Source organism: Panthera onca, chromosome C1, assembly GCF_046562875.1.
Source record: "Panthera onca isolate mPanOnc1 chromosome C1, mPanOnc1 haplotype 2, whole genome shotgun sequence".
Taxonomy (NCBI): Eukaryota; Metazoa; Chordata; class Mammalia; order Carnivora; family Felidae; genus Panthera; species Panthera onca.
The window spans coordinates 20,922,199-20,948,770 of NC_138346.1; the positions used below are offsets into that span (position 1 = coordinate 20,922,199).

General features: G+C 53.5%; 1 protein-coding gene across 1 annotated transcript; it reads right to left on the bottom strand.

The window, feature by feature from the left end:
* IGFBP2 (insulin like growth factor binding protein 2) lies at positions 1–25,129 on the bottom strand. Its single transcript, XM_060623515.2, has 4 exons — positions 24,568–25,129; positions 2,961–3,190; positions 2,074–2,214; positions 1–502 (listed from the first exon to the last, which is right to left on the bottom strand). Exons 1-4 carry the CDS (start codon positions 25,025–25,027, stop codon positions 338–340), a joined length of 996 nt encoding a protein of 331 aa, XP_060479498.2. The 5' UTR covers positions 25,028–25,129; the 3' UTR covers positions 1–337.
* Positions 25,130–26,572: the final 1,443 nt, after the last annotated feature.

Genomic DNA, 26,572 nt, shown 5'->3' on the forward strand with positions numbered 1-26,572 from the left:
TTTATTTTTCCTTCCTTTAATCTTAAGCAAAAGAGACACGGGGGTTCAAAAATAAAAATTTCTTTCCCCCCCCCCCCAAATCTTCACCCCAGCTCCACCACTGCAACTGCCCCTTCCTCCCCAGCAGGGACAGGAGAAGGGGGGGGGTGGTGCAGGCATCTGGGGAGGGGGAAGGCGGGGGTGTGCCGAGCTCGGTGCTGGTCTCTTTCCAAATATAAATACACGTGTCAACACTCCTGGAAAACCCTCCCCGCCCACCACGCAAGGCTCTCCTCTCTCTGCCCGTGTTTGGAGAGGGGGCGGGAGCGGGGGGTGCCAGGCACCGGCTGGCTGTGGTTTACTGCATCCGCTGGGTATGTACCCCACGAGCCTCCTGCTGCTCATTGTAGAAGAGATGACACTCGGGGTCCCCCCGGATGGTGGGGGCTCCCTGGATCAGCTTCCCAGTGTTGGGGTTCACACACCAGCACTCCCCACGCTGCCCGTTCAGAGACATCTTGCACTGAGGAGGGAGAAGACAAGGGTATGGAGGACAGGCCTGAGGCCACCAGCTTTCCCTGCTTCCCTCAGCCCGAGGTTTGCCGAGCAGCTACGGGACGCCCGAGCTAGGGTGCCGCGAGGTGGTCTTCTCGGCCGTGAAGGGTGCCAGGGGACCTCCCTGAAATGCAGATTCCCCTTCAGGAGGCCCGGAGCGGGGCTAAGACTCTGTCTGGCTCCCGCGTGATGCGGGTGCTCTGGCCCAGGGACCACGCTAGTAGGGGATGCCCCACATCGCAACGACTCAGTGCCCGCCGGCAGGAGGGGGGACCATCCAGTGGGGGCCCAGCAGACTGGAGTTCAGTCATAGCGTGAAGGGAAAACAGCACGTGACAGCAGAAGTCAGCACTAGCACAGGCCCTAGCAGGTGCTTTGCACCGTGAGAACAGTCTACACACTGCTCATTTACAGTTTACAACGCTTTTTTTAAAAGCGTATTTATTTAAGTGATCTCTACCCCCACCGTGGGGCTCGCACTCATGATCCTCAGATCAGGAGTCGCTCACTCCTCACACCGAGCCAGCACAGCCACCTTGTGAGTTAGGTGCCATTATTTCACCACTTTACAGATGATCAGAAGGAAGCACAGATAGGTTAAGTAACTTGCCCAACGTCACACAGCTAGTAAGAGGCGTGGCTGAGATAAGAACCCAGGCATTCCCGTCCTACGGTCCCTGCTCTTACCCATAAACTAATTACCATTGAAAACCCCTTTAGTTACCCGTAGGGACCGGCCACAGCCTGTCTTTCATTAGAAGAGATAACTATTTCCACTTTTGATCTCCAAATGAAGTAATAAGCTGACATTTCGAGGGCACATGTACAAATAGCTCTGAACACTACACTGATATCTAGAGGGGGCTGTGAGGAAAGTGGGGGAGTGAGACCCCCTAGGGGTCAGCAGAGGCTACTGTTTAAATCCATGATTCTGCAAGTATAGCCCATGGATCATCAGCAATCCCTGGGAGTTTATTAGAAATGCAAATCCTTGGCGCGCTTGGGTGGCTCAGTCAATTAAGAACCCAACTTTGACTCAGGGCATGATCTTGTGGTTCTCAGGGTTCAAGCCCCACATCTGGCTCTGTGCTGACAACTTAGAGCCCGGAGCCTGCTTCAGATTCTCTGCCTCCCTCTCTCTCTGCCCCTCCCCTCTTCATGCTCTGTTTCTGTTTCTGTCTCTGTCTCTCTCTCTTAAAAATAAATAAACATAAAAAAAATTTTTTTTTGGTCCCCACCCAACCTTCCGGAATGGTAAGGCCCAGAAGTCACTGCCAGGCGATTCTAATGCTCAATAATAAGTTGACAGGCGTTAGGGTAGCCCGACATCTCCTTTCCCAGAGGCTCCCTCCCAACCTGGACCCCAAGTGCTGATGGCAGGTGGCTGGGTAGGTGGAGTCAGCCTCTGCGTCTGGAGGTGCAGAGGCCTGGCAGCTGACATCCCCACGCCCCCTCAGCATTCAGACCTCAGAAGATGACCAGTGGGTGGGGCAGGGACAAGCACACCCGGGGCCCAAGGCCAAGGAGATCCTCTCTCACCTGTTTGAGGTTATACAGGCCATGCTTGTCACAGTTGGGGATGTGCAAGGAGTAGAGGTGCTCCAGGGGGCCCCGCTCATCTGGAAGGTGCATGGTGGAGATCCGCTCCAGGACCTGGTCCAATTCCTGCTGGCAGGGGGTCTGCGGGCACAGACAGACACAGAGGGGCAAAGAGGGAGCTCGGAGTGAGACTGAGCTCACAAAACACCGGTCCTGGGAACAAGCTCAGAAAGAAGTTCATACACAGGGAAGGGATTTTCCCAAGGCCACCCAGCAAGTTGGTGGAACCAGGGACTTCCGACAGCGACCTCATGGATATGTCACTGTGCCCCACTCCACCCTCTGAAGAAAGTCACGTGGATAGGAGTTTTCACCCCTCTCTCGTGCTGTGTCAGTGGCTTTCAGGGATCAAAATGGGATCTACTTGCAAAACGTGAATTCAAGTGACTGTCTCTAGAGCATCTCTACCCCAAACCAGTGGGCCAACCCCCATTTCTTTCCATCAACCCAGCCAGGCCAAGACCCAAGACAACAGAGCTGAGCTGGGGAGAGGGAAGGGCATATCCCAGCGAGACTGAGCAAGTCTAAGGAGGTCCGGCCCCATCTCTAGCATCCACTTCCTTGCCAAACAGAAGTGTGGAGGTTTCAGAAGGAAGGGACTTCAAGAAACCCTATGCCCAGTCCCTTTCACAGCCAGAGATACTGAGGCCCCCAAAGGAGACAGTGATCAGTCTGAAGGTCACTGAATATGTTAGTGGCAGAACCAGAAAGGAAAGTGCTTTGCCTTCCGGCAACACAGGACACGGATGGTAGTGGGTGCCCTCCCCCACCGCGAGACCCCTTTTACGTGTCCTCCCGCCCCTCCAGCCAGACCCGGCCCCTCTGACCCTGCCAGGTGGTGGCCGCAGCTTCTTGGGCTCATCCAGGCCAAGGTGATGTTTGCCACCCTTCCCCATCTGCCGGTGCTGCTCGGTGACCTTCTCCCGGAACACGGCCAGCTCCTTCATGCCTGACTTGAGGGGCTTCCTACCAGCACTGCCTCCACTGCCCAACAGGTTCACGGTCCCATCCACGTGGTTCTCAACCAGACCTCCCTCAGTGTGCTCATCTCCGTTGTCTGCAGAAAAAGGAAGGGAAGACCAGCTCAGGGTGCTGTTTCTAGAGCAGCGGGCCCCCCAGCAACTGTCTGAACCCCTGGAGATGGAGAGGACTGATATCCTTGCAGTTGAGCTAAGCAATTTACATGGACTGTCAATTTCAGTTTCGCAGCAACTCTTGGGCGGGGTGGGGGCATTACCCCAACTTTGGCAGACAGACAGGTCAAGGCGCACGAGAAAGACCAAGACCACAAATCCGGGATCCGAACGCAGGCCGTCCGACCCCAGCAAAATGCCTGGGAGGCCTGGCCGGTTCTGCCTCCATCCAAGGCACAGCAAAGGAGCACGGAAGGATGAACGTGTCTGCAAGGCTTTCACCATGGAATGGGATTGAGTCCTTCTGGATCCATCATTCTCCTCTAGAAAGACCTCCCAGATTCACCTGCCATAACCTGCAGTTTAAGATCTTCATCATCCGTGACCTAAAAGGGCACATGCCATGTCTGGCAAGGGAGAAAGTGGAGAATCACCACCAGAACCCACGGTTTCCATCACCCCTGCTGCTACTCGTCATTTGCCCAACGGTCCCCTTCTCACGTGCCCCCATGACTCAGTCCCACGACCGCTCCAGCACGGCCCAGGCGGCCCTGGATTGTTCCCATGTCTGTCCACACATGGCACCGCCAGCCCCAGGCACAGGAACCCGTCCAGCTCTGTAGTTTCAGCTTATCACAAGGCACGTAGCCTCACCCAGATGCTTGTCCAAGGAGCATGTTAAGTCTCTTTCAACTTTCTTCAACTACCAGTCAACAACAGGGAAAGGCTCCTACTAAGTGCACAGCTCAGGGTGGAGGGGGCCCTGAGAACAGCCCCCGGCAACCCCAGTCTCACGCTGGCTCAGGTGTATACACCCAACAGCCAGGCCAGAGGAACAGGATGGTACACGGAAGAGTCATAACGAGGGGGCCAAATCCCCAAGGGCCCTAGGACGGCTGGGACTCAAACAGCCCCTTGCACACAAGGCAGAGCAAACAGGGTCACAGACCATGCCCCCCCGAGTGGTCCCCCTTCAGGTCCCAACAAGACCTACAGATGTGGAGGGGATGTTTCTAAACCAATTTGGCCCATTTTTTCTTCCCCTCTTTCGTGCCTTCAAAAACTTACAGCCCTGATAACATGACTGCATGGCTCCTAAAATATTTCTACCCAAGAGTTTCAGGTGAGGCACTTAGAACCTGGTTGTCCTCTCAGAATTCAGTGTGGTGGGTTCAGATGGCCCCTGTCCTGACCAGTGTTCACGGTAGAAAGAGCAGACGCTGCCCTGTGCGAAAGCTGTGGCATTCACTCTCACTTGCCAACTAAGGGATGGGGACAGTCATGAGTGCCATGGGGAACTGGCACCTGCTTTCACGGAGCGTGCTCCAGAAGGCTCCAGGAGACCAGGCACCTGCCACCTGGCCCAGGTGTCCCCATCAGCTACAGCGGTTTCCTTCAGAAACTCTGCACGTTATCTCCAGACTGAGGGAGCACTACCTGGTAGGGTCGAGTCCCAGCTCCCCCACTTTTTATGCCAGCTGTATTTCTCCTGCACACATAACCTCTCTGCGCCTCCGTTTTCTTAACTCAATTGTCGGATCCTAACAGCTCCCGCCTCACAAGACTGTTGAGACCATGTTAGAGGCCAAGCAGTTAAGATAAGGCCTGGAACACAGAAACCCAGGCCCTGCTTGTGATAGTTATTACTCTGACAGTGATGAAATGGCCTCAGTCATCTGTTATCTCGGCAATGCGGAACCCGACCAAGGACCAGGAAGCAGAGGAACAGAAGCCCCCGAACATCAGAACAGCTGTCACTGTATCCATGCGTGGTCAAATTCGAGCGCTTTCCTCACAAGGCGCGGGGACATTCGGCACAGGAAGAACACGGACGGTTCACAGCAGCATGGCTCCAGCAAGCCCGGTTTCTGGATGTCTGGTTCCCAAGGCCACCACAGAATAAAATCAACAAAATTAAAAGGAGAAAGAAAAAAGGCATGTGGATAGTGGCAAGAAGCATCAAATGGCAGGGAGAGAAGAGGACGCTAAAAAAAACCAAACATAAGAACTTAGGGGATATTTAGTGCAGAGCTTACAACTCCATACCCATCGATGACCCCTGAGGACTTCCACATTCTGTAGCCCAAAACAAGAGTTGTCTTGACTAATGACAATGACCCTGAGACATCCAAAAGGGGATGGGATTAATGTCTGGGTAGCCTGGGTGTTACCCTAAGTAAACTGACCACAGATTAAATCCTGTTCCAGAAGCCCCAACACCACCTGCAGGGGAAGAGCTATTTGAAGCGTTGACCATCGAGCTGGGTGGGAGTCCTGTCCCATCATGTATGAGTGGACCCATCAACCCACCCCAAATTTTCATCACCGACCCTGATTCCCGACCTGGCACCACCGACACTGGGACCAGAGGATTCACTGGGGAGCTGTTCTGTGCATTACAGATGCCAAGCAGCATCCTGGGCCCCTCCCTACCAGATGGCAAAGATACCTCCACAAATTGCCAAAAGGCACCGGGAAGCGAAAGCGCCCCCCACTGAAAACCGCCCTTCAGAAGTTAGGCTTTATCCAGAGGCCTGGAAGTTGCCCAGCCCAGCACCGATGACCCCAGGCCCCACGTAAGGTCGATCTGAGTTCTACCACATTCCCCTCCCTCAGCTAGGACCATCCACCACTCTCCCATCTCCAACACACTTCTGGCCCACTAGTCTCCCTTCCGGCAGAGGGGGGGGTCTTCCCTAGGCATCCAGAGGACTCCCAGGCTGCTGGTCCCCCTTCCCTGAGCTCTCCCCGCCCTCAGACCACTGAGAAGGGCCAAAGCAGCATCCCCTGGCTGAGTCCCAGAGGTCAGCCCACCTTTACTGCTCACAACAAACTCTGGAAACATGTTAGATGGGGGCGCCTGGGGGGCTCAGTCGGTTAAGCGTCCAACTTCGGCTCAAGTCATGATCTCACGGTTCGTGGGTTCGAGCCCCACAAGGGGCTCTGCGCGGATAGCTCAGAGCCTGGAGCCTGCGTCGGATTCTGTGTCTCCCTCTCTCCTCTCTCTCTCTGTCCCTCCCCGGCTTATTTTCTCTCTCTCTGTCTCAAAAATAAATAAATAAACTTAAAAAAAAAAAAAAGTTACCAGCCTCACTTAAAGAAAAAGAAAGAGAAAGAAAGAAACAGGCTGGATGAAAGAGAGGCGCATAGGTAAGTACGCATCAAGCCTACCGGCTCTAGGCAGGGCTGGCCCGTCATTAGGTGCAACACGCACAGGCATCCAGGGGCCTAGGAAATGTATCCACTTTAAAATCAAAAGGAAAAATAAGCTTTTACATTAGAAAAAAAAAAAAACAAACAAAGGTCTTAATATACAATACTTTCAGTTATTAGACCCAGTTACCAAATATCATTTTGGAACTTTTTCTCACAGAAGAAAAGCCACAAACGCAAAGGCGTCCAGGGTCCACAGAGTCCCTAACACAGCCCTGCACCAGGTCCCAGGAGAGGGGAGCCGACTGGACAGTCTTCTCCAAGGACGGACTCGGCTTCCTGTCCTGAGACAGCCCCGATCTCTCTAGAGTCAAGGTCAGTTTGTCCACCCTCGCAGAGGCCACTTGGATTCAAGGCTATGTTTTGTCCCATTCCGTTATTGATCTCAATGCTGCCAAAGAACATGCCAATAAGATGAAGAAATCCACGGGTCCGGGTCCGATTTGCTGACGTACATGCTGACACTCCACACCTTGAAATGGAAGCCGAGGGAAGGAGATCAGCGAGCTGACGGGGTGGGGCTCAGAAAAGACTGTAGGCTGAGGAAAGCCTGGATTCCTTGGCGGTTACATTCCCAGCCAAGGAAGTTCAAGAATTCAGGCTTCAAAGTCTAATCGCCGGACTGAATTCCAGGTCTACCACTTAGCTGTGCAGCCCCAGACAAGTTACTTAAGCTCTCTGTGGCTGCAAGGCTCATCTGTAAACTGTGGACAAACAGCACCTGCCTCCAGCGGGCAGCCAGATTCCAGAAGCTGCACATACACGCAGTGCCAGGCACACAGCAGGAGCACACGGAGTCAGCTCTCAGCTGCTCCCATTTCCCGCCCCCCCCCCCACCCCCGGCTCGAGGAAGTGCTCACGTGGCATCCCCTATGCTCAGTAGGACAAGAGCATCGTCACGTTATTACCCAGTTCTTCCCATATGTTCTCTTATAGGTGACAGAAGCAATCCGCAGGAGAACATTCCAGATGCAGAACTCCAGCTAGAGATGGAATCTGCCCTCGGAACAAAAATACTAGGCTGCACTTTTTTTTTCGGCCTGAGAGTGAGGTTCAGAATAATATTTATTATGCAACTACTTATGTATGCAGCTCCGTGGGCTGCAGTGCAAAGGTCAGTCTAAGAAATGGTTCTTAGCAGCCCAGATCACATAACTGGAAAAGGCTTCAGGCTCAGAGGCTCCCGGAGACTTTCCCCTAAGGATTAGCCACTCTCTATGTAGCATCCCGGGCAATGGTTCAACACCGAAACAGGGAATTCACCCATTATACATGGAAAGGAAAGCTTTTCCAAAGTGGGGGAGACACCGGAGGACCTGAAGCGTGAGAACTCCCATCCCGCGTAGTGGACTGCCACACCGCTCGACCTCATGCACCTGAAGGGGGGCTGGAGAGGAGAAAGGCAAGTAGAATGAGAGGCAACGGACGAGCTGCCCCGTTTTACAGACACCAAACTCGAGGCCCAGCTGGACTACCACGTGGTCTACAGGAGCACACACAACCTCCGTGCCATCATCAGAGACGCTTCACAATTGGCGTGGGGTCCCCACGCTGTTCTTTGACCCAGCCTTACTGAGTGGCCCAGGAGGGCAGCTGGAAGCAGACATTCCAGAAGATAGGGCTTTACTTACACCTGCATTCCGCATTCTAGACTACGCATTAATACCCTAGTTTTAAATTTTAATTCTGGCCTAGACTTTTTTCCCCCAGTGTAATCTCGTTGGATTGTAGCACTGATGACCTTACTCCATGAAGGTCATGGACCCTTGGGTCCAACGGATCAGATCCTTACTCTCACAAAACCCCATCTTCCCCTAGCGCGATGCTCTGACCTCAGTGCTCCAAAGGACAGTTGGTAATTCCTGATCTATGGAAGACCTTAAAGCATTCAAGAAAATAGGCCCCCAGATCCAAAAGCAACCCCCTACTCCCTCTTGCTTAGAATATGAGGCTCTGTCCTTAACGCAGGCCTGGTGAGAAAAGGGAATTTCCCCCAGAAATACACCACATCTTCACAACAGATTAAGGTCTCCTTCCTTTCTTCTTGTCTTTCCCCCACCCCCTGCCCTGAAGAAAACCTAGCCATTTTCCAACCTTCTCTTTAGTCTACCTCCTGACTATTTGGAAATCTAAGAGCTGGGAACACCACAGGGAATCATCCAATCTGACCCTAAATCTATCACTCCCTCCAGTGGATTCACCTCCTTCAAACAGGTGATAGCATTCCAGGCCCCGTAAGACTGGATTCTGAGTAATGGGCCGGGGTGACGCGGGCTGCTTTCCTGGTTCCATTCTAGCTGGGCACAGACCTCACATGGCTCCCTTTGTTGGTCTCTCCCCAAAGGCACTTAATCTTGACACGTGTTGGGCAAAAGAATGAACACTAACTTACCATCTTCCTCTTTCCTCCTGGACAGCTTCTCCATGAACATCCAGGACAGAGGACAATTCACTAACAAGCTCAAATGGGCAAAGAATTGCAGGAGTCAAGAGACCTGAATGCCAGGCCTGGCTTTGCTGTTTATGATTCACCCATGACTGTAGCCAAACCGTCTAACCTCTCTGAGCTCCAACTCCTCAAGAGTGACAGATGCAAATAATAATCCTACTAAAGTGAAGGTTGCTACCGGATACAGGATGATCGCTACTTAAACTGGATACAGTGTTGTTAGCATTTGCCCAACATGGGAGAAGCAAGCTCCAGAAGAAATGCGCAGATGATCTAACGGGTAAATGAAAGATGTATGTGCTAGGCAGAGGGGAAGGGTGGGTGATAGCTGATCTGTAGAATGGCCACGCACACGGGGGGAAAATGAGTTACAAGAAAGTTCTAGAATACTATTTGCATGTTTCTTCTAAAGCCTGATTTTGTTGATTATATGAATTCTGTATGTCGCTAAACAGCATAGTTGTCCACCATTTGATGGAAGTCCTTGGGCGAGTGTGGATTTGCCTAAATTACTTTAACTTTACAGAATCTATGGGAAGGAAGAAAAGGGAGGGAGCAAGGGAAGGAGAGAGAGAGGGAGAGAAGGCGGCATGGAAGGAGGGAGGGGAGGTGGCTCATAACTGCCTTGCATGCACAGGGCAGACAGGGCTCACAGGCAAATTCACCAACATACAGGGGAAACAGCTTTTGTTTCAGAGAATTTGAAGCCAGTCCCTCTGGATGGCTGATTGTGGCCACTATGTGTAATAATGCAGGCCACCAAGGCTGGGGTAGATAATCCAGGCCATGCTGGGAGGTGGGGAGGGAGGCAGAAGTTAACAATGGTACAGAAGAAAGGGGAGCTTGTTGTTTTTCAGCTGAGGTCCTTTGTCTCTCTGGGTAAGTGACACTGTTTATGTGTTTCCCTCCACCCTTTTGCCTAAAGGTCAGAGGCGGCAGGCAGCAGCCGTGTGTGCATGGACAGCTGCCGTGTGCGGGGCACATTCCAGCTTCGCGAATGATGTTCTCCTGGTCAGCCCATCTACCTCCTGCTGACACCCAGCTTCCTTCCAAACTCCCTTCCCATTCTCTCCCCACCCTCTAAGGCCCTGCTCCCCGCATGGCTGCCTGCAAAGCAAATCTGAGGTCTCAGACACTACCACCTTCTGGGAGAAACCCCTTTGGCAACAGACCGGTAGCAACTCAGCACGATTTAGAACAAAAAGAACTCCCTTGTGGTAGGAAACAGCTCCGAGCAGACTCTTCGGATGTTCTAGATCCACAGGTCATCCAGGTTATGGCACACAAGTGCAGGACCTGGCCATTCTCAGCTGGGGATCATCTCCCTGCACCCGCAACTGCCTCAGGCTTACTGCCCAGCCAACTGTTGCTGAGCTCATAAGCTCTGGGGAGAGGAATGGCCGGTACCCACGTTCACACAGGGAAGGAGTCGCCTGCTACTGGTGACAGTGTATGAAAGCAGGGCAGAGGGCCCACTGCTTGCCAAACCACCCTAAACTTTCTGGATTCCCTTTGGAACAATAGCTCTTGGGTTCAAAGCTCTGGCCAAAGCTTTGGCCATGGTAGGAAGAGAAGTGCTGGTATGAAAGCTGGGGGTGGGGGTGGTGTCCAAAGTTCTGCTCCCCTGCTACCATCATGCCTGGGACTCTGAATGATGCTCGACAGGGTGTTTAAGAGGTGTAGGCTTCAAGGGACACCCGGGTGGCTCAGACAGTTAGGCGCCTGACTTCTGCTCAGGTCATGGTCTCGTGGCTCGTGAGTTCGAGCGCCACATTGGGCTCTGTGCTGACAGCTCAGAGCTTGGAGCCTGAAGCCCACTTCAGATTCTGTGTCTCCCTCTCTCTCTGCCTCTTTCTCTCAAAAATAAGTATTAAAAAAATATTTTTTAAAAGATGTGTAGGCTTCAATATATGGGAAACCTGGCTGGCTCAGTCGGTAGAACATGGGGCTCTTGATCTCTGGGTCAGAGTTTGAGCCCCACGTTGGATGTTCATTACTTAAAAAAAAAAAAACCTTCTATGGTCAAGATGTGCAGGGTTCAGTGTGTTCATTTACAAATTCAGGGAGTTAGGTTACAGGAATGGCTCCCAGTCATGGGTGTTTGTCAGAAACCATCTGAAGATGGCAATGCAAGCTGGTGCAGCCACTCTGGAAAACAGGATGGAGGTTCCTCAAAAAACTAAAAATAGAACCACCCCATGACCCAGCAATTGCACTACTAGGCATTTATCCACGGGATACGGGTGTGCTCTTTCGAAGGGACACATGCACCCCCATGTTTATAGCAGCACTGTCGACAATAGCCAAAGTATGGAAAGAGCCGAAATATCCATCGATGGATGAATGGAGAAAGAAGAGGCGGTTTATATATACAATGGAGTATTACTCAGCAATCAAAAAGAATGAAATCTTGCCATTTGCAACAACGTGGATGGAACCAGAGGGTACTGTGCTAAGTGAAACAAGTCAGTCATAGAAAGACAAATATATCGCTCATATGTGGAATTTAAGATACAAAACAGATGAACATAAGGGAAGGAAAGCAAAAATAATATAAAAACAGGGAGGGGACAAAACATAAGAGACTCTTAAATATGGAGAACAAACTGCGGGCTGCTGGAGGGGTTGTGGGAGGGGTGGATGGGCTAAATGGATAAAGGGCCTTAAGGAATCTACTCCTGAAATCATTGTTGCTCTATACGCTAACTAATTTGGATGTATATTTAAAAAAATTAAAAATAAAACAAGTTAAAAAAACTATAAAAAGTAAAATATAAAGAAATTTCCCATTAAAAAAAAAAAAAAAAGAAAGAAAGAAAAAGAGAAATCATCCAAAGAGCTTGCTAAAAATGGTCCCAGACTTCACCTGTCTGTGAACTAGCAAGCCTGGGCAAGGGTCGGGGACTCTGTATTTTTAACAACCTCCTTCAAGCTCTGGCATTTCCAAGGCCCCCTTCCTTTGTGCTTCTCTCTCTCTGGCCTCAGATTCCTGAAGAACTTCCTAGTGATGGGAAAGAGGCCTCCTCTTTTCAAAAGATATGACTTCACAGACACACTCTGCGAAGACACAGCCCCATGAGCTCTTTCCGCCCCTAGACTCACGGGTTCAGAAACAGACACACACGCATGCCTGGGTGCACACAGGGGGTCCTTCTTGGCCAGGCATCATGGAGATTTCTAGAGCATGCCCTCACGCTGCTGCAGAAATAGCACGGCCTCTACAGAACTTCCCTGCCTACGCACTCCCTAATGGGCTGCTTTATAAACACCAGGGTCATTCCTGGAATGGCAAAGACCTGGGGAGGGTCAGCGCTGAGGCAGAACGTTTGAGAAAACAAAAACATGCTCAAATTCAGCCAAGGTCCTCTGGGATTCAGTGAGCCAGGCTGTCCTTGAAGAGCCAGAGAAACTGATATCAAGATGGCAAACAGCACTCTCAGCTTTCACTCCTTTCCGTGGGTCCCAAACATTTCTCCTCCGGTTCAACTGAAGTCATCCAACAACCCAGCAAGGTGACCTGTCTGCCGAAAGCCCATGGGAGCAGACGGTGTACTTTGGTGCAAACTTGGACCAGGGACTATGGGAACGGGAAGAATGAACCTGACCCAGTGATTCGACATCTCTCAGATACGCGTGTAGTGGGCACACGGGCAACAATGTTCATTACGGCATCATCTGTAGTTGCAAAAAACACCATCGGCAATGCGATCCAAACAGGAGAATGGATGAATAAAATCAGCAGGGTAATAACAATGGAATAATACCCAACAGCTGGCAAGAATCACTCTGACCCGTGATCGCTCAGAGATCTACCCAACATGAACAGATCTCAAAAACCTAATATTGACAGAGCAAAAAAGTGGCAGAAGGACACCTCTTGGGCACATTTAACTTATCTTCAGAGAACATTTCCAGATGCTGGCTATCCATTAGCAAATTTGTTTAGCCGAGGAAAAGAAACACTAAGTAATGCATGCCGGTGGCTGCCTCTGGGGACAGGGACAGCAACGAGAGGCTGGTGGAAGGCCATCAGGAAGAGATTTTTAAAGAGACATAAAGCAAAAATGACAAAATATCAACCGCTCCCAATTCTGGGTGGTAGACTGGAGTTACTGCGTTATTCTTATTATTGGCTGCAGTGTTACCATTTTAAGATTTTATTTTTAAGTAATCAGTAATCTCTACATGCAATGTGGGGCTCAAACCCACAACCCCAAGATCAAGAGTCACCCACTCCACCAACCAAGCCAGCCAGGCACTCCGCAACCATTTATCTTTTAAAAGTCACTTCCTAGGGCAGTTGGGGAGCTCGGTCGGTTGAGCAACCGACTAGGCTCAGGTCATGATCTCACGGTTTGTGAGTTCGAGCCCTGCACTGGGCTTTGCGAGGACAGCATGGAGCCTGCTTTGGATTCTCTGCCTCCCTCTCTCTCTGCTCCTCTCCCACTTGCGTGCATAGGCTCACACTCTCTCCCTCAAAAATAAACATTAAAAAAAAAGTCCCATCCCTCATGGGGTGCCTGGGTGGCTCAGGCCTCTTCAGGCCTTCTCCAGCTCTTGATTTTGGCTCAGGTCATGATCTCATGGTTCATGAGTTTGAGCCCCAAGCTGGGATTCTCTCTCTCTCTCTCTCTGCCCCCCTCCGGCTCTCTCTCTCAAAATAAATAAATAAACTTTAAAAAGAAAAAGTCCCTTCCTTCACTGCATTCACTCTTCCAGATCCTTGTCAAGAGGGGTATTTGTAAGTTGGGGTGCCTCTGAAAGCCCACTGGCTGGAAGAGGACCGAACATCAGTGACTTGGGACAACTGCCCTGCCACTCTGAGGCCAGAGTAGTGTCACCACGGCCACCTATCACCAGGGGCTCCTGGCCAGGTCTCCGTGGCATGAAGAAGTAGGAAATGAGTGGCACCTGAGTGGCTCAGTCAGTTGAGCATCCGACTTCAGCTCAGGTCATGATCTCGCAGTTCATGAGTTCGAGCCCCACGTCGGGCTCTGTGCTGACAGCTCGGAGCCTGGTGCCTGCTTCGGATTCTGTGTCTCCCTCTCTGCCCTCCCCCTGCTCACACTCTGTCTCTCTCTGTCTCTCAAATATGAATAAACGTTAAAAAAAGAAAAAAGAAAAAAAAAAAAAAGAAGTAGGAAATGAGTCAGAGGAAAGACCCAAAGAGAGTGGAAGACAGTCATAGGGTCAAGGAGGGGACGACAAAGGAATCAAGACGGTGCAGGCCTGAGAACGGAAAGCCAAGGGACGAGCACATCCTAGTATAGCCCACAGGGCACTGGAGGTGTGCAGTGGGGGAGGTGCCCAAGGGCCAGTCATGCCCAGTGGAAGGGGTGCACCTGTTCCTCGAGGCCCAGAGAGATAGCAGCTTTAAACTGAAACAGGAGAGAGCCAGGGTAGAAGCCACTCAAGAGTTTCACAGGAAGGACTAAAACAGGTTACAAAACTGCAGATGGGAAAAACCACATGGTTTAGGGAAAGACTTTCAAGGAGGAGGGAGGATGGACAATATGGCTTCCAAAATGTCCAAAGGCCGCTTGACTGAGACTATGAAGGGCAACCCTGGGCAAGGCACTCTTGGAATTTGAGTGAACTTCCCTCCCGCCTCTCTAACCATACACAAAAAATGTGCCAGGGCGCACTGGCTAAAAGCCGTCGCTCCACGCTTTGCCCTCCTCCTCCAAAGGACAGAGCTTCTTGAAGACACAAACTTGGACTTCACTTCCATAGTGCTTTAAAGAAAAGTAGAAACAAAAGGGGCCACCTGGGTGGCTCAGACAGTTAAGCCTCCGACTTGATTTTGGTTCAGGTCATGATCTCACAGTTTGTGGGATCGAGCCCCACGTTGGGCTCTGCTCTGACAGTGCAGAGCCTGCTGGGGATTCTCTCTCTCTCTCTCTCTCTCCCTTAAAATAAATAATATAAACAAACAAACAAATAAATAAATAAATAAACAAACAAACATTTAAACCTCAGGAAAGCTAACTATTTGGAGAACATCCCACCTGGAGTCCTGGCCTAGAATATCCTGTTGTATTACTTCTCCTCACTTTCCTGGCCTCTCCCTCACCATCCAGGCCCCGGAGCAGCAAGGACGGTCAGGAGTTAAAAAAAAAAAAAAAAAAAAAAGAAATCATTAAATGGAAGCACGAGATGGGAGAGAAAAGACGCTTCCCTCCCAGGGGACCCATATACAAACAACTGTGCCTGTGCTCAGTTCCAAAGAGCTCAGTTCCCCACAGAGTAGCTCCCAGAGTGATAAAGACTGGGTTCTACCCACCTCTCTCCTCCCACCCTCCCCTTCGGCCTACCTCTTGTCCATCCCCATAAGACTGTTCCCAGAGACTGTAGGCCTGACAAATTGAACCCAGAGGGTGCAAACAGAAACTAAAAACCTGTAAGGATGTCCAGGATTGCCTGCCACACTCTCAAACCAGCACAAGAAGTGTCCTGAATATAAATAAGTGTCTTTAAATAGGTCACCATGCTTTTCTTTCTCTTCAACTAAAAGTTCACTAATTGTGTCTGATAGAATACTGCATCGCATCAGGGGTCTTCCTTGCTTATGCTCCCTTTAGAGGCAGCAAGCTGAACCAGAGACAAGCAAATGGGTTCAAATGGGAACCCTCACCTCTGGGACATAAACGGGCTGGGCCCTCCACCACTGGTACAGCCGTAGTGAATGACAGTGGCATCAAAGGCCACGACTGTCCAGTGGAAAACCCTCCGCCACTAACCCCATTCTGGACTTTCCAAAGCAAAGGGCAGCTGTCCAGGTAAGCTACACCCCGTGGAAGAAGCCATGCCTGTGAAATGGATTCTTAAGTGCCTCTTCTTAATAAACTTGGCCCATCAGAGGACATGGAAAAAGAGGCATTTGCCTTCTCCTCTTTTCTGGGTGTTGAGATTAGAGGAAGAAGGAAGGAGGTTAAGGGTGGAGGGGCAGGGGGCGGTCAGAACCTGTATGACTTCACCCGATTATCTGAGTTTCTGTGCTAAGTGGCTTATGTACATAACTTTGTTTTATCATCAAGCAATCACATGAGGTTGATAATTTCTTATCTACACTCACCTTGACCCCCCCCCCCAAAAAAAAAAAAACAAAACCATGGTGTTTGACGCCAATTGCACAGTCATGTAGACAATGGCAAAGCCAAAACCAAATCCAGGTTGTTCAGCTTTATAGCTCTTACACAACCAGAATGGCATCTAATCTGGCCATCGGCATCACCTACGGAAAGACGCCATTGAAGGCTTTTAACCCCAGGGCTTTGTTTCTTCTGTCCCCCACCACCTCGTCCCTTCTGCACCTCCATGGGACCCTCATCTTCCCAGGGAGGGAAGTCATCAGTCAGACACCAGCCAGCCCCACCCAACCTCAAAAGCCTTCTGATCCATACACCCACCCCCCTTTTATCCCTCCCAACACACCTCCTGCCACTGTTGCTACAGAAACTACCCAGGCAGCTGCAGAGTCAGGGCCCAAGGGAACCGCCATTTTCATTTTATCTTGGCCTCGGGCACTTTAGAAAGCAAGTTCACCATCCAGGGGCAACTTGGCACCCCCATCCAGAAGCCAAGACAATAGACCTGAAAGAAACTTCCTGGGGAGTTGCATAAAGGAACATTTTTGAGAAGTTATGCCTTAATTACTGCCTCCCAGGGAAAAGGAGCTTTTCTGAGCAGCAATATATAATTCGCTGCTTCTTTGCATGCGTGAGTCTGATGGAATGGAGCCCCGGAACGAGAAGCTGGAGACCCAGACTCCATTCTGGTCTGTGCTCGCCTCGCCACTGGAACCTGAACGGAGCCTTGATTTCTTCATCTGTCAAGTGGGGAGAATCCTGAGGCTAAAACAGAGCTGGAAAACACAAAACAAAAAAAACCCTACAGGCGCTTTGGTGAAAGTGGCCGATGTCTAGAGAAAAAGCAATTTTGATTACCGTCATTTTGTCATTTACCCTTTGGGGTAGACCCTTTGACTGCACTCTGCAATCCAGCTCCGATCCCTCCAGCTGGAAGCCTCCCACCTCCTTGACTTCTCAGGGGTTGAGTACGCTAAGTCTCCCCCAGTCCCACCTCCCCAGCTTGCTGAGGCCTTCCTGGGCTCTGCGCCCCTCCTGGCTTCCTGCCTCCCAGAACTCAGCTCCTTGAATGAAACACAGGCTGACACACCTATACCCATCCGCTAATTAGAAACCCCAGGCCTGGCTCCGCGCCGGCCGGCTGAACTGGAGCCTGGGGGCCAATTCTCCTGCCCCGCAGCTGGAGGCCGGCCAGCCCCTGCCCCTTCTCCCCAATCTCCCCTCCTGCTACCTCCCAACAGCCAGGAAGAGATGCGGGGCTGGCGGCCAGAAGGGGCCCCACAGGCTGCCAAATGCCCCCTCCCCCTGCTTAAAAAAAGGCGGCGGGGGGAGGAAAGAAACAATTCCTGACTACAGTCGACTCTGTATTTCTTTCCGGGGGAGGTGGCTGTCTGAGCAAGGTCTCCCTCTGCGTCCTGACTGACACCCAGGAGCTGAGCCAGAGCAGATCCTCCCTGGCTTTGTTAAAGGGCAGGAGTGGCCGAGCAGGGGGAGGGGCACAGGGGATGGTCCATTTTCCAGGAGAGAAAAAAAAAATCTATAGCCCAGACACTCTACTCATTGTGGAGGTGGGGGTGAGGGTGGGGGCAGTTACCCTGGAACCAGAAAGCCAACGAGCTTCTCTGAATCTACTACCCCAGCTGTCCAGTGGGCTTTTCCTCCTGGTGCCCCCCCTCCCCACAATCACAAAGGCCCCCAGAGTCCAAGGAACTGGCCACCTCGGATTCCCAGTGGCAGATCCTGTGCTTTGTCACCACCATAAGCATATGCTGACCCCTGATGACTCGAGCAACCCCGTTCTCTGCTTCCTGGGGCCTCCCCTCTACCAGAATGCTCAAGAACAGAGTCACTGTATCGTTATGCCCAGACAGGCGGTCACTCGGAGGGCTCTCTGGGACCACAGATGGAATGAGACATTAGGAAGGATCTCAGGGCCCAGAAAACAGTCCCCCGCCCAGCATTCCTGTCGAGAACCCATCAACCCCTTCAAAATGAGGCGCCACTCCCCGACTCGGGGGTGAGGTCAACTCTGGAGACAGCGTAGTAAGGAAACGTCACTTTTTGGATAGAACGTCCGGTTTCTTTGCCAGGATCACGTTCAACTTTCTGGCACCCTAGGCTCAGCCAGGATAGATGTGAAAGCCCATTTTCCTGGAGCAGGAAATCAGGGCCACAGAGTCCCTTCACTGGCTTTGTCAACTCAGTGAGCGTACACCCTCACACATGCCCAAAGCACTAAGGGGGCTGAGACGGGTCTGGTTCCTCCCCGACCCTATTATTCTGAAGCCTGGATCCCAGCAGGTTTCCTGTAGAGGGTTGTCCATGGAGGAAGCTGCGTCCCACCCCTGAAACGTGGCCTCAGAGATTCTCTGGTCCTCTGAGAACCTGCAGTTGGAGGGCTGGGTCCTAACGGTTGGCTGGCTGGATGAAGGCAGAACTCTGCCCTGTCACCTGCTTATGAGCAGCAAGCCAGCACAAGTACCCAGGGTCCAAACTCCAGAGCCACTTCTGTCCCCTCAGTCTCTCCACTCCCAACAGAGGCATTACACACAAATACACACACACACACCGCCAAAGTGCTCGGCTTTGTCTTATTATCTAGCTTTACACACCTGAGCACACACACACACACACACAAATACACACGCATGCAAGCACCACCCCACGGAGTGGTACTATCTATATTTGGTTTACAGATAAGGAAACTCTTGCCTTGGGTGACACGTATGTGGCTGCAAACTGGGCTTTGAATTGGAACAACTTCACACCAAGATGAGGCCACTCAAGGCCATGGTAAAGCCTGCAGAGAGACGAGTGGCCTGCCTGGCACAGCCAGTTTGGCCTCCGTTCTAAAGGCCACCGAACTAAGCGTCAGAGAGGAGACGCAGCTTGTGGACATTAAGGCAGGTAATGTGTGAGAACCTACTATGTGCCAGACACTTGCCAGCCCCACACGCACCCCATGAAGAGATACAATCACTCCCATTTCACCAACAGGGAAACCGGTCTTTGAGGAAGGCCCTTGGGCATCAGCAATCAAGATCTCGAAGATGGGGCTGCAATGGAACCCGCTCATCCTGACGGCAGAGGCCAGGCTGCTTCCAGCATCATCTGCTGCCCACCAGCTCTTCTTGCCCACCCTGGGACCCTTTGGTCTCTCCTGCCTGCTGCACACTGGCCACTTCCCCCTCTGAAGTCCCCAGGACTTGGGTCTCTCAGTGGACTGGAGGGAATGCACACGACCGAACCTGGCAGTAAGGAACCTGGCCCGTCCATCAGCTGCACACGGCAGGTGTCCAGGAACAAACTTTCTGGCTGACAGGGTCAAAGGCTTTTCCTGCCGACAGCCCCATCCCTTACTTGGCCATGGGGGCAGAGGGGTACAGAGGAAAGGTCAGCCTCTCGTCTCGTTACTTACTGCTAAGGCATCCGTTGACGAGCTTCAGAGTCCACACCTGTGAAATGGGGGTAAAAAGCCTCCCCCTCTCCTTCACACGGATCTTGTAAGTGAGAAGACAAAGCAGGCGAAGAAATCAGTTCATAAAAGGATGAGCGCAGATGGGAAGGTGGCTGAACCCCTGGCAGCTGCCTGCCACCTCAGCAAAACACTGGCCAGAGACCGCAAGAAGTGCTAGAGAGGCCTAGAACATCTGCCAAGCAGAACACCAGCTCCCCTGGCGACTAAAAAGCATAATCTCGCTCCTCTGTGCCTCGGTGTCGGCGGGAGCAGCCTTAGCGCAAACCCGCTCAGGGAACATGGCCACTTTCCCACCCACACAGCCTGGCCCCTGCACGGCTTCCAACCACCATCATTTCAGGATTAGACTGGTTGCCAGCATTCCAACCCCCAATCACTCCCTGGTCTCCATCTACCTGGACTCCCGTGGAAGGCTGGGGGCGATAGATTTTCCATGCCATTTTCTCGAGCCCTTCCCAGCTACTTAGCATCCAGCCAGGTGTTCAAGACCTAGCCACAATGGGAGATGCATGGGAGACCAATGCTGGGGTGGGGGTCGGGGTGGAGGGGTGGTCAAGAAGGCAGAATGGAGAAAGCAGGGGAGGAAAGGGGCACTGGGAACACTAGGAAGGGACAGACTGAAACTAAATGTAGCCTCTAGTCATGGAGGCTCTTCAACAATAATAATAACCAATCCTCTCGTTGTTGTTGGTACCCTGTTGTAGGGTATGAGGAGGGTCAATGACAAAACCAAATGTGGGCACAGCCTGTGTATTTTCTGCTCATCTTCATTCCCTTCAGCACCCCCTGCTGTGCATGACCCCCCACCCCCACCCCACCACCCACCCACCCTGGCCAGGCACTGGCCTCCTGTTCTGCTTTTCATTGGACCCAAGGACTTTCGAAACTTCCCGGTACCAAAATTTAGCAATTGCACATCCAGTTTTCTACGGCAGGGAATAGCTAACCTGAGACCCAACTATATTCTGACCCGATAAATGGGCCACAGTACAGTGAGTCTCTCAAATTAAGCCCTCGAATGTTGGACAGTGGTGACTGAATGTGCGCCTGCTCTCGAATAACATGCAATTATTTTTCTAGGACTAACTTCCATGTCGTCCCCTAACCCAAAGGAATGATTTGCCTGAAATTTTCATTTTAAAGCTCAATGCTAAGGTAAGCTAACGGTGAAAACCACCTAAGCTTCCCTCTTCCCTCTGCCTACCAGGAAACTCAACGGTCTGACTTGACCAAGAACCAGTGCACAGATAGACCCCTGTGGTGGTCACGAACAGTTAGGTTCTTCTTTCCACCACCTCTTCTAATTCAGAGATTCCTGGCCCTGGATTTTGTTTTCCTAAGATTCTTTGACCTTGTGTACGATTTTTTTTTTTCTCGAAGCTTCTTCAAATACCTCTGTCAAAGGAATGGATGGGATCATGGCTACCACACAAAGGGAACTATCTCAGTGAACAATCTGGACATAAGTGGAAGGTGAGTAAGGAGACTGCAGGCAAAAACCCAGATTCTATGACTTACTCAAATTCCAGCCCTCCATGCACAATGGCCGGAGGAGGCAGCTGGCCAAACACTGCCTGCCTTGCGGGTTCCGGACCTGTCAGAGCCACACCCTCCGGACCAGACCTGCCTCCAAGGCCAGAGTGCACCCAGCCACACCCCGCTGGGTCCTGTGGCCCAGGAACTACACAGCTCCCTCCCAGAGACCCAGGAGCAGTAGCCCTCAACTCCCCCATCTCCTCCTTCCAGTGGTGACTCAGAGCAGCTTAGCAGAGTTAGTTCTGGGTATTCTGTCCAGAAGGGGGGAGGGTGGCGGAAGGTAGTGGTGTTAGCAATCGGTGACAGTGGGTCCCACTCATTCCCCAAGTCTATTTTACGACTTTGAACTCAGTATGCAAATTTATGCAAGACAAGATGCAAAACAGCGCTTTGAGCCAGAAGCCCCATTGCTTTTCTCCCCTTTTTTGAAGCTGCACGGAACCACTGTAAATCAGGGCTCGCCTCTGCCCCCCCCCCTCCCGCTCCCGCTCCCCCAGCAACTGCAGATGCAAAAGCCTCCTCAGACCCGCCCGCCTGCCGGCCTGCCTGCCCCGGGACTTTGAATGACTGCACATTTCTATAGCACCTTTATATGTGCAGCGGGCCAGACGGCCACTTGGGCGGCTCCGCCCCTCGGCATAATCCCAGGCATTGTACCCGGCGGGGAAGGAGGCAGGGGAGATGCTGAAGGAGCCAGTCGCCCCGCCGGCCCAGAATTCTGAAAGGGCCCGGCCGGGTCCCAGCCCACTTCCTCTTCTTACCCCGACATTTCTAGGCACTTCTGCCCACTCCACCAGCAAACACACCCACGCGCTGTTAAGACCCAGACCTCACCACATCTCAGCCCCCCCCCCCCCATTTTTCTTCCAGGCTCACCTACTCCAACCCTCAGTCTCACTTCTGAGTGGCTCTGAACCAACCAGTCCCGACCCCTCGCCCCCAAGGGACGCAGGCTCAGCACCCGCAGATGTGCCCACCCCCGCCCCCTGCATCCCAGCCATCCCCAGGAAGTCAGCAACACGGCCCCTGAGTCCTGGGAACAAAGACAAAAGAGCTAACAGCAAAGCCGGAACTGCTGGGGTTTTCTGCCTCAAAATAAGAGGGTGTGTTTAAAATTCTCAAAAGCAACCTGCTCAAAGAGGAATGCAGGCTGGGATGGGAGAGAGCCGGTTCTTCAGAGAGGGGAGAAAAGGGGATGGGAGAGGGAGAGGGGGAGGCAGCAGCACTCGGCGCTATGGTCCCCTCTGGGCCAGTGTCCGCCCCTGCACCCAGCCCGGACCCCGGCGCTCTCCAAGCAGGGCCGCAACCCTGCCCCAGCCCAAGACCCTCTCCTGCACAGAAGCCTCCAAACTTGCCCCTGTCTTCCCTGCATCCCTGCCAGCCCAGGCTTCTCCCCACCGTGCCCCCTTTCCCCCAGCCCTACTGACCCCTGAGCACCGTGCTCTGGGTCACTCCTTTCCAGGGTGCCCACTGGGCTTCTGCATCTAGCTCCCACCCCCGCCCCCAACCTGGTGTCCCCTCTTCCCAGTCTGGAACACAAGAGAAAAATGCGGAAGGCGTCTGTCTGGGCACTGGGAGGAGATGGCTGAGGAGGCAGCTGGGGCTAGCTGGCGGAAAGGAGTCCCATAACCAGGCAGAAAATCCAGAGTGACATTCTTCCCATGAACTCACCCCATTGTCCCTGGGCTCCCCTGACAACTCCCCCCTCTGGGGCTCTAGGGAGGAGTGAATGGAGAGAATCTCCTGCATCTGTTCTGGGGCTTGGAAGCAGGAGAGCCGGTTTTCGGGCTGCCAGCGAGAAGGATGAAGAATGAAAAAACAATTCTACGATGGTCAGGAAGGACCTGTACCACGCACTGTGTTAAGATGGTCAAAATCCAAGCGAGTCTATGAACTTGGAGGCCTTTGGAAAAGTTCATCCTGCTGAGGAAGATGTTTAGTTGGTCAGAGTTCAGCTCAGAAAGCACAGCACCTCCCTGGTGGGGGGCGGGGGGGGGGGGTGTGTGAAGGGGGGGGCGATGGAGGAGGAAGGCAGGACCAAGACTTTTCCTTTTATTACTTTCTAAGAGAAGCAGGAGAGAAGGGTTAACTTGGAGGCGAGACATGCTGGGGAGGGAAGCAAGCAGAGGCAGAAGAAAGGACTCAGTGGTTCTTCTGGCTCCCTGGGAGGAAGCCCTAACTTGCTCTGCACTCAAGGTCAAAATGAGCCAGAGCAATAGAAGAAATATTTCAACTCTGACCCCCAATTTCATTCTCAAGGAGAACAGGGGAAAAACAATAGCTGGTTGGAGGAAGAGTAGGGGGGCTGGGGGTCTTGGGGAGGGGGGTGGGGAAAGTTGTACTAGGGCCGCAGAAGCTTACAAGCAAGAACGTGTTCACTTATTCTCTCTTCTTTCTTTTTCTAAAAAGCTGGAGGAACTTGGTCAGACTCGCTTGCTTTTTAAACAACAGCAGCAGGCAATGGACACCTTTCCCAACGGTGTCCAAGAAGAAAGTAATTACAGTTTCCTCCAGACCACGGGGGCGGGAGGTTTTTGTAATTTTAAAAGCGAACGGAAAACAAAAACAAAAGTGAGATTCTGACAGTCCGGTTTGGGGGGGTTGGGGAATGAGGATCCCTTACAAAGGCTCCCAGCCCCCCCCTCCCCCGCCCCGTTCTACCGGACAGGAAGAATCCCTCGGATTAGGACGGGGGTAACACCTCCCTGCGGTAAGAACGGCTGCGTCCAGCGCCCCGCATCCCCCCGCCGTCCGCCGCGGGGCCCAGATGCTCCAGTGAGCGGCACGGCGGTCCCAGGCTCACCCGGGGCTGCAGCCCGCCACCCGGCTTAAGTTACACAGACTGAACCGCTGGGCTGAGCCTCCCAAGCGCCCCTCTTGCATTGTTCCCCCTAAACGAGATGCACGAGTAGCGCTCGTTTTCCTTTCTCCCCACCCCACAAAGTGCCAGCAAGTCCTTTCTTCCCACCTTACAATCGCAGAAGGAAGGGTCCCTCGACGAGCCGCCGCCTCCTCCTAGCGCCCGTTCTCCCCAGACGTCCCCGAAGTCACCGGCACCCGCCAGCCTCCGCCCCCCAGCAGCGTCCTCCACCGGCACCTTTCCAGGAACCTCTGGTCGGCGGTCACCGACTCAAGCCGTGCTCCCCAAATAAGCCTCAAGCTCTCACTCCCCGGGGTCTGACCAACACCCTCCCCCCCACCACGGCAAATCCCCCCTCCAAAATAGAAGTCAAGGTACGTTCCAGCCGGGGAAGACTAGGGTAACCGGAGATGCCTTTCCGCTGCCCGTATATCCCGACCAAATCAGTAAGCAGCCAGGGCTCTCCCGCACGCTCTGACTCCAGCTCCCCTCCCCGGGCCGGACTTTCGGGTCCCCCTCCCAGCAGCCGCCCCACTGCGGGTCGAGGACTCCGCTCTCTCGCCGCTCAAGCGGTCGCGGAGCCCCGGGCCCCACGCCTGTCCCCCGCGGCACGGCCGCCCCCAGCGCTCCGCTGCCCTCCAAGTTTCTCCGAACTAGCTGTCCCAGCCCCGCGTTACCTGCAACCTGCTCGGGGCTGGCGCCGTACTCGGCGTCCCGGCGCTTTTCGCAAGTGCCCTCGCCCAGGACCAGCGCCTGCAGGGGCAGCTCGGAGCCCGGGTGGGGATAGCAGCGCAGCCCCTGAGCGCAGCGCGGGGTGTAGACGCCGCACGCCTCGCCCTCCAGCCGGGCGCACACGGAGCAGCAGCCGCAGCCCGGCTCACGGACCAGCTCGGCGCAGGGCGCGCGGGCGTCGCCGGCCACCCCGGACGCTGCGGCGGAGGCGGCGGCGGCGGCGGGCGGCGCGGCCGGCGGGGGCCCGCAGGCGGCCAGGCGCTCGGGCGTGCAGGGCGGGCAGCGGAACAGCACCTCGGCGCGCACCCCGCGGCCGCCGCCGGCGCCCAGCAGCAGCGGCAGCAGCAGCAGCAGCGAGGGCGGCAGGAGCAGCGGCAGCGCGGGGCCGCCCAGTCTCGGCAGCATGTTGGCGGTGGTGAGCGCGACGGCGGCGAGCGAGCGGGCAGGTGGCACGGCCCTGCGAGCGCGGGAGCCGCCTCCTCCGCTTCTTCCTCCTCCCCCGCAGCCGCAGCCGGGTCCTAAAGGGCCCTGCTTCTCCCCGCCCCCTGCCTTCTCCCCTCCCCCTTTTGGAGACCACCCCCTTCCCCCGACACTCCCGCGCGCCCGCCTGTGCGTGCGCGCACGCCCACTCGCCCACCCCCGCGCGTTTCTCTGCTCTGCGGGTCCCCTGCCCCCTTCTACCTCGGGCCCCCCGTGCCTCCACACCCTTCTACCTCGGGCTCCCTGACTCCCCGGGAGTGCGAGTAACTTGGGGGTTTGAATAGGACAGGCACGAGAGTGCAGAAAAGTGGGCGCTTTTGTCTCCTGTTTTCAGTTTGGAAGGACTTAGTTTGCGCCCTTCCCGTGTGGCGGGCACTGGGCTAACTGCTGGGGCGATGCAAAGGACGCGAGACAGTCCTGACCTTCATGTAGGTTTCAGTCCACCGTCTCCATCTCCCTCCAGCCTCTGGTTTCCACTCGGTGCTGGTGTGTTGCTTGGGGCAACGACTTTGGTGTTCTGTGAGCCCATCAGAAGGTTCACATCCTCTCAAGCAGCCCAGCCCCGAACAGCCCCTCTTAGTGACCACTGCAGTTTCCCAACCCTGCAAGCATCTGGTAACATATAATTACCAGAAATGCAATTTCTGGGCACTGAGAAACCTGCTCCCTTCCTCTCTGCCTACTCTGTCCCCCCTCCCCCAAGTAATCGCTTAGTTGCCTCCACTCTCCCATCTGGAGGCATTTGCTGCAGGAGAGATTCCCAAAACACCCTGCCTCAGGGGTCTTGGAGAGGTCAGATCAGCCTTCCAGGTGTAAGAGAAAGCCCAGGGGTAAGGGCATTCATAAGCTCTCCAGCAGTGCAGATCCAGGAGGATGGCCTCCCTCCATTGTTCTGTTTGATTTACTGAGTCTTCTCTCCTTGCTGCCTCCAAGCCCCCGCATTCCAGGCTTGACCAGGCTTTAATTCTCATGCATGTCCCTGGGTTGTGACCCTAACAAAGGCCCTCGTCAGAGAGATTGTCTTGGCCCGGGATGGACCATTAAGCTGCCTCCAGCCCAGGTTTAATTTCCCCGATACCGCCGCCACCCCTTCCCCCTGCCGGAGCCCTCCACGCCAGCTCTAACTTTATGACTCAGAGCCATTTGACCGAACTCAAGAACTCCGCCGCTGCTTACCCAGTGGCCACCTGGCCCTGAAGGTGAGCGAGATGCCCCAGGGACGGCACGTTCTGGCTTAAGGAATTAACAGTGTTTGGGGGAAGATGAACAAATAACCAGTTTGTCAGAGGCTTGGAGGAGAACTATATTTAGATGGAGAAGTGATGAGGGTGTGGGGGTCAGGGGTGAATCAGAATTGAAATTGAAACTTAGAACAGGGGGAAGGCAGGGATAGCAAGGACAGCTGGAGCACAGGGACCAAAGCAAGGGCACGGAAGTGGGAAAGTGAGGTTGAAGAAAGGAAGCTCACTT

Coding starts and splice junctions, on each gene's coding strand:
- IGFBP2 (XM_060623515.2), bottom strand. CDS start 25,027: ATGCTGCCGAGACTGGGCGGCCCCGCGCTGCCGCTGCTCCTGCCGCCC. Junction 2,215..2,960: donor TGCGGCCACCACCTGGCAGG/GTCAGAGGGGCC, acceptor CTGTGCCCGCAG/ACCCCCTGCCAGCAGGAATT. Junction 503..2,073: donor GCCTGTATAACCTCAAACAG/GTGAGAGAGGAT, acceptor CTCCCTCCTCAG/TGCAAGATGTCTCTGAACGG.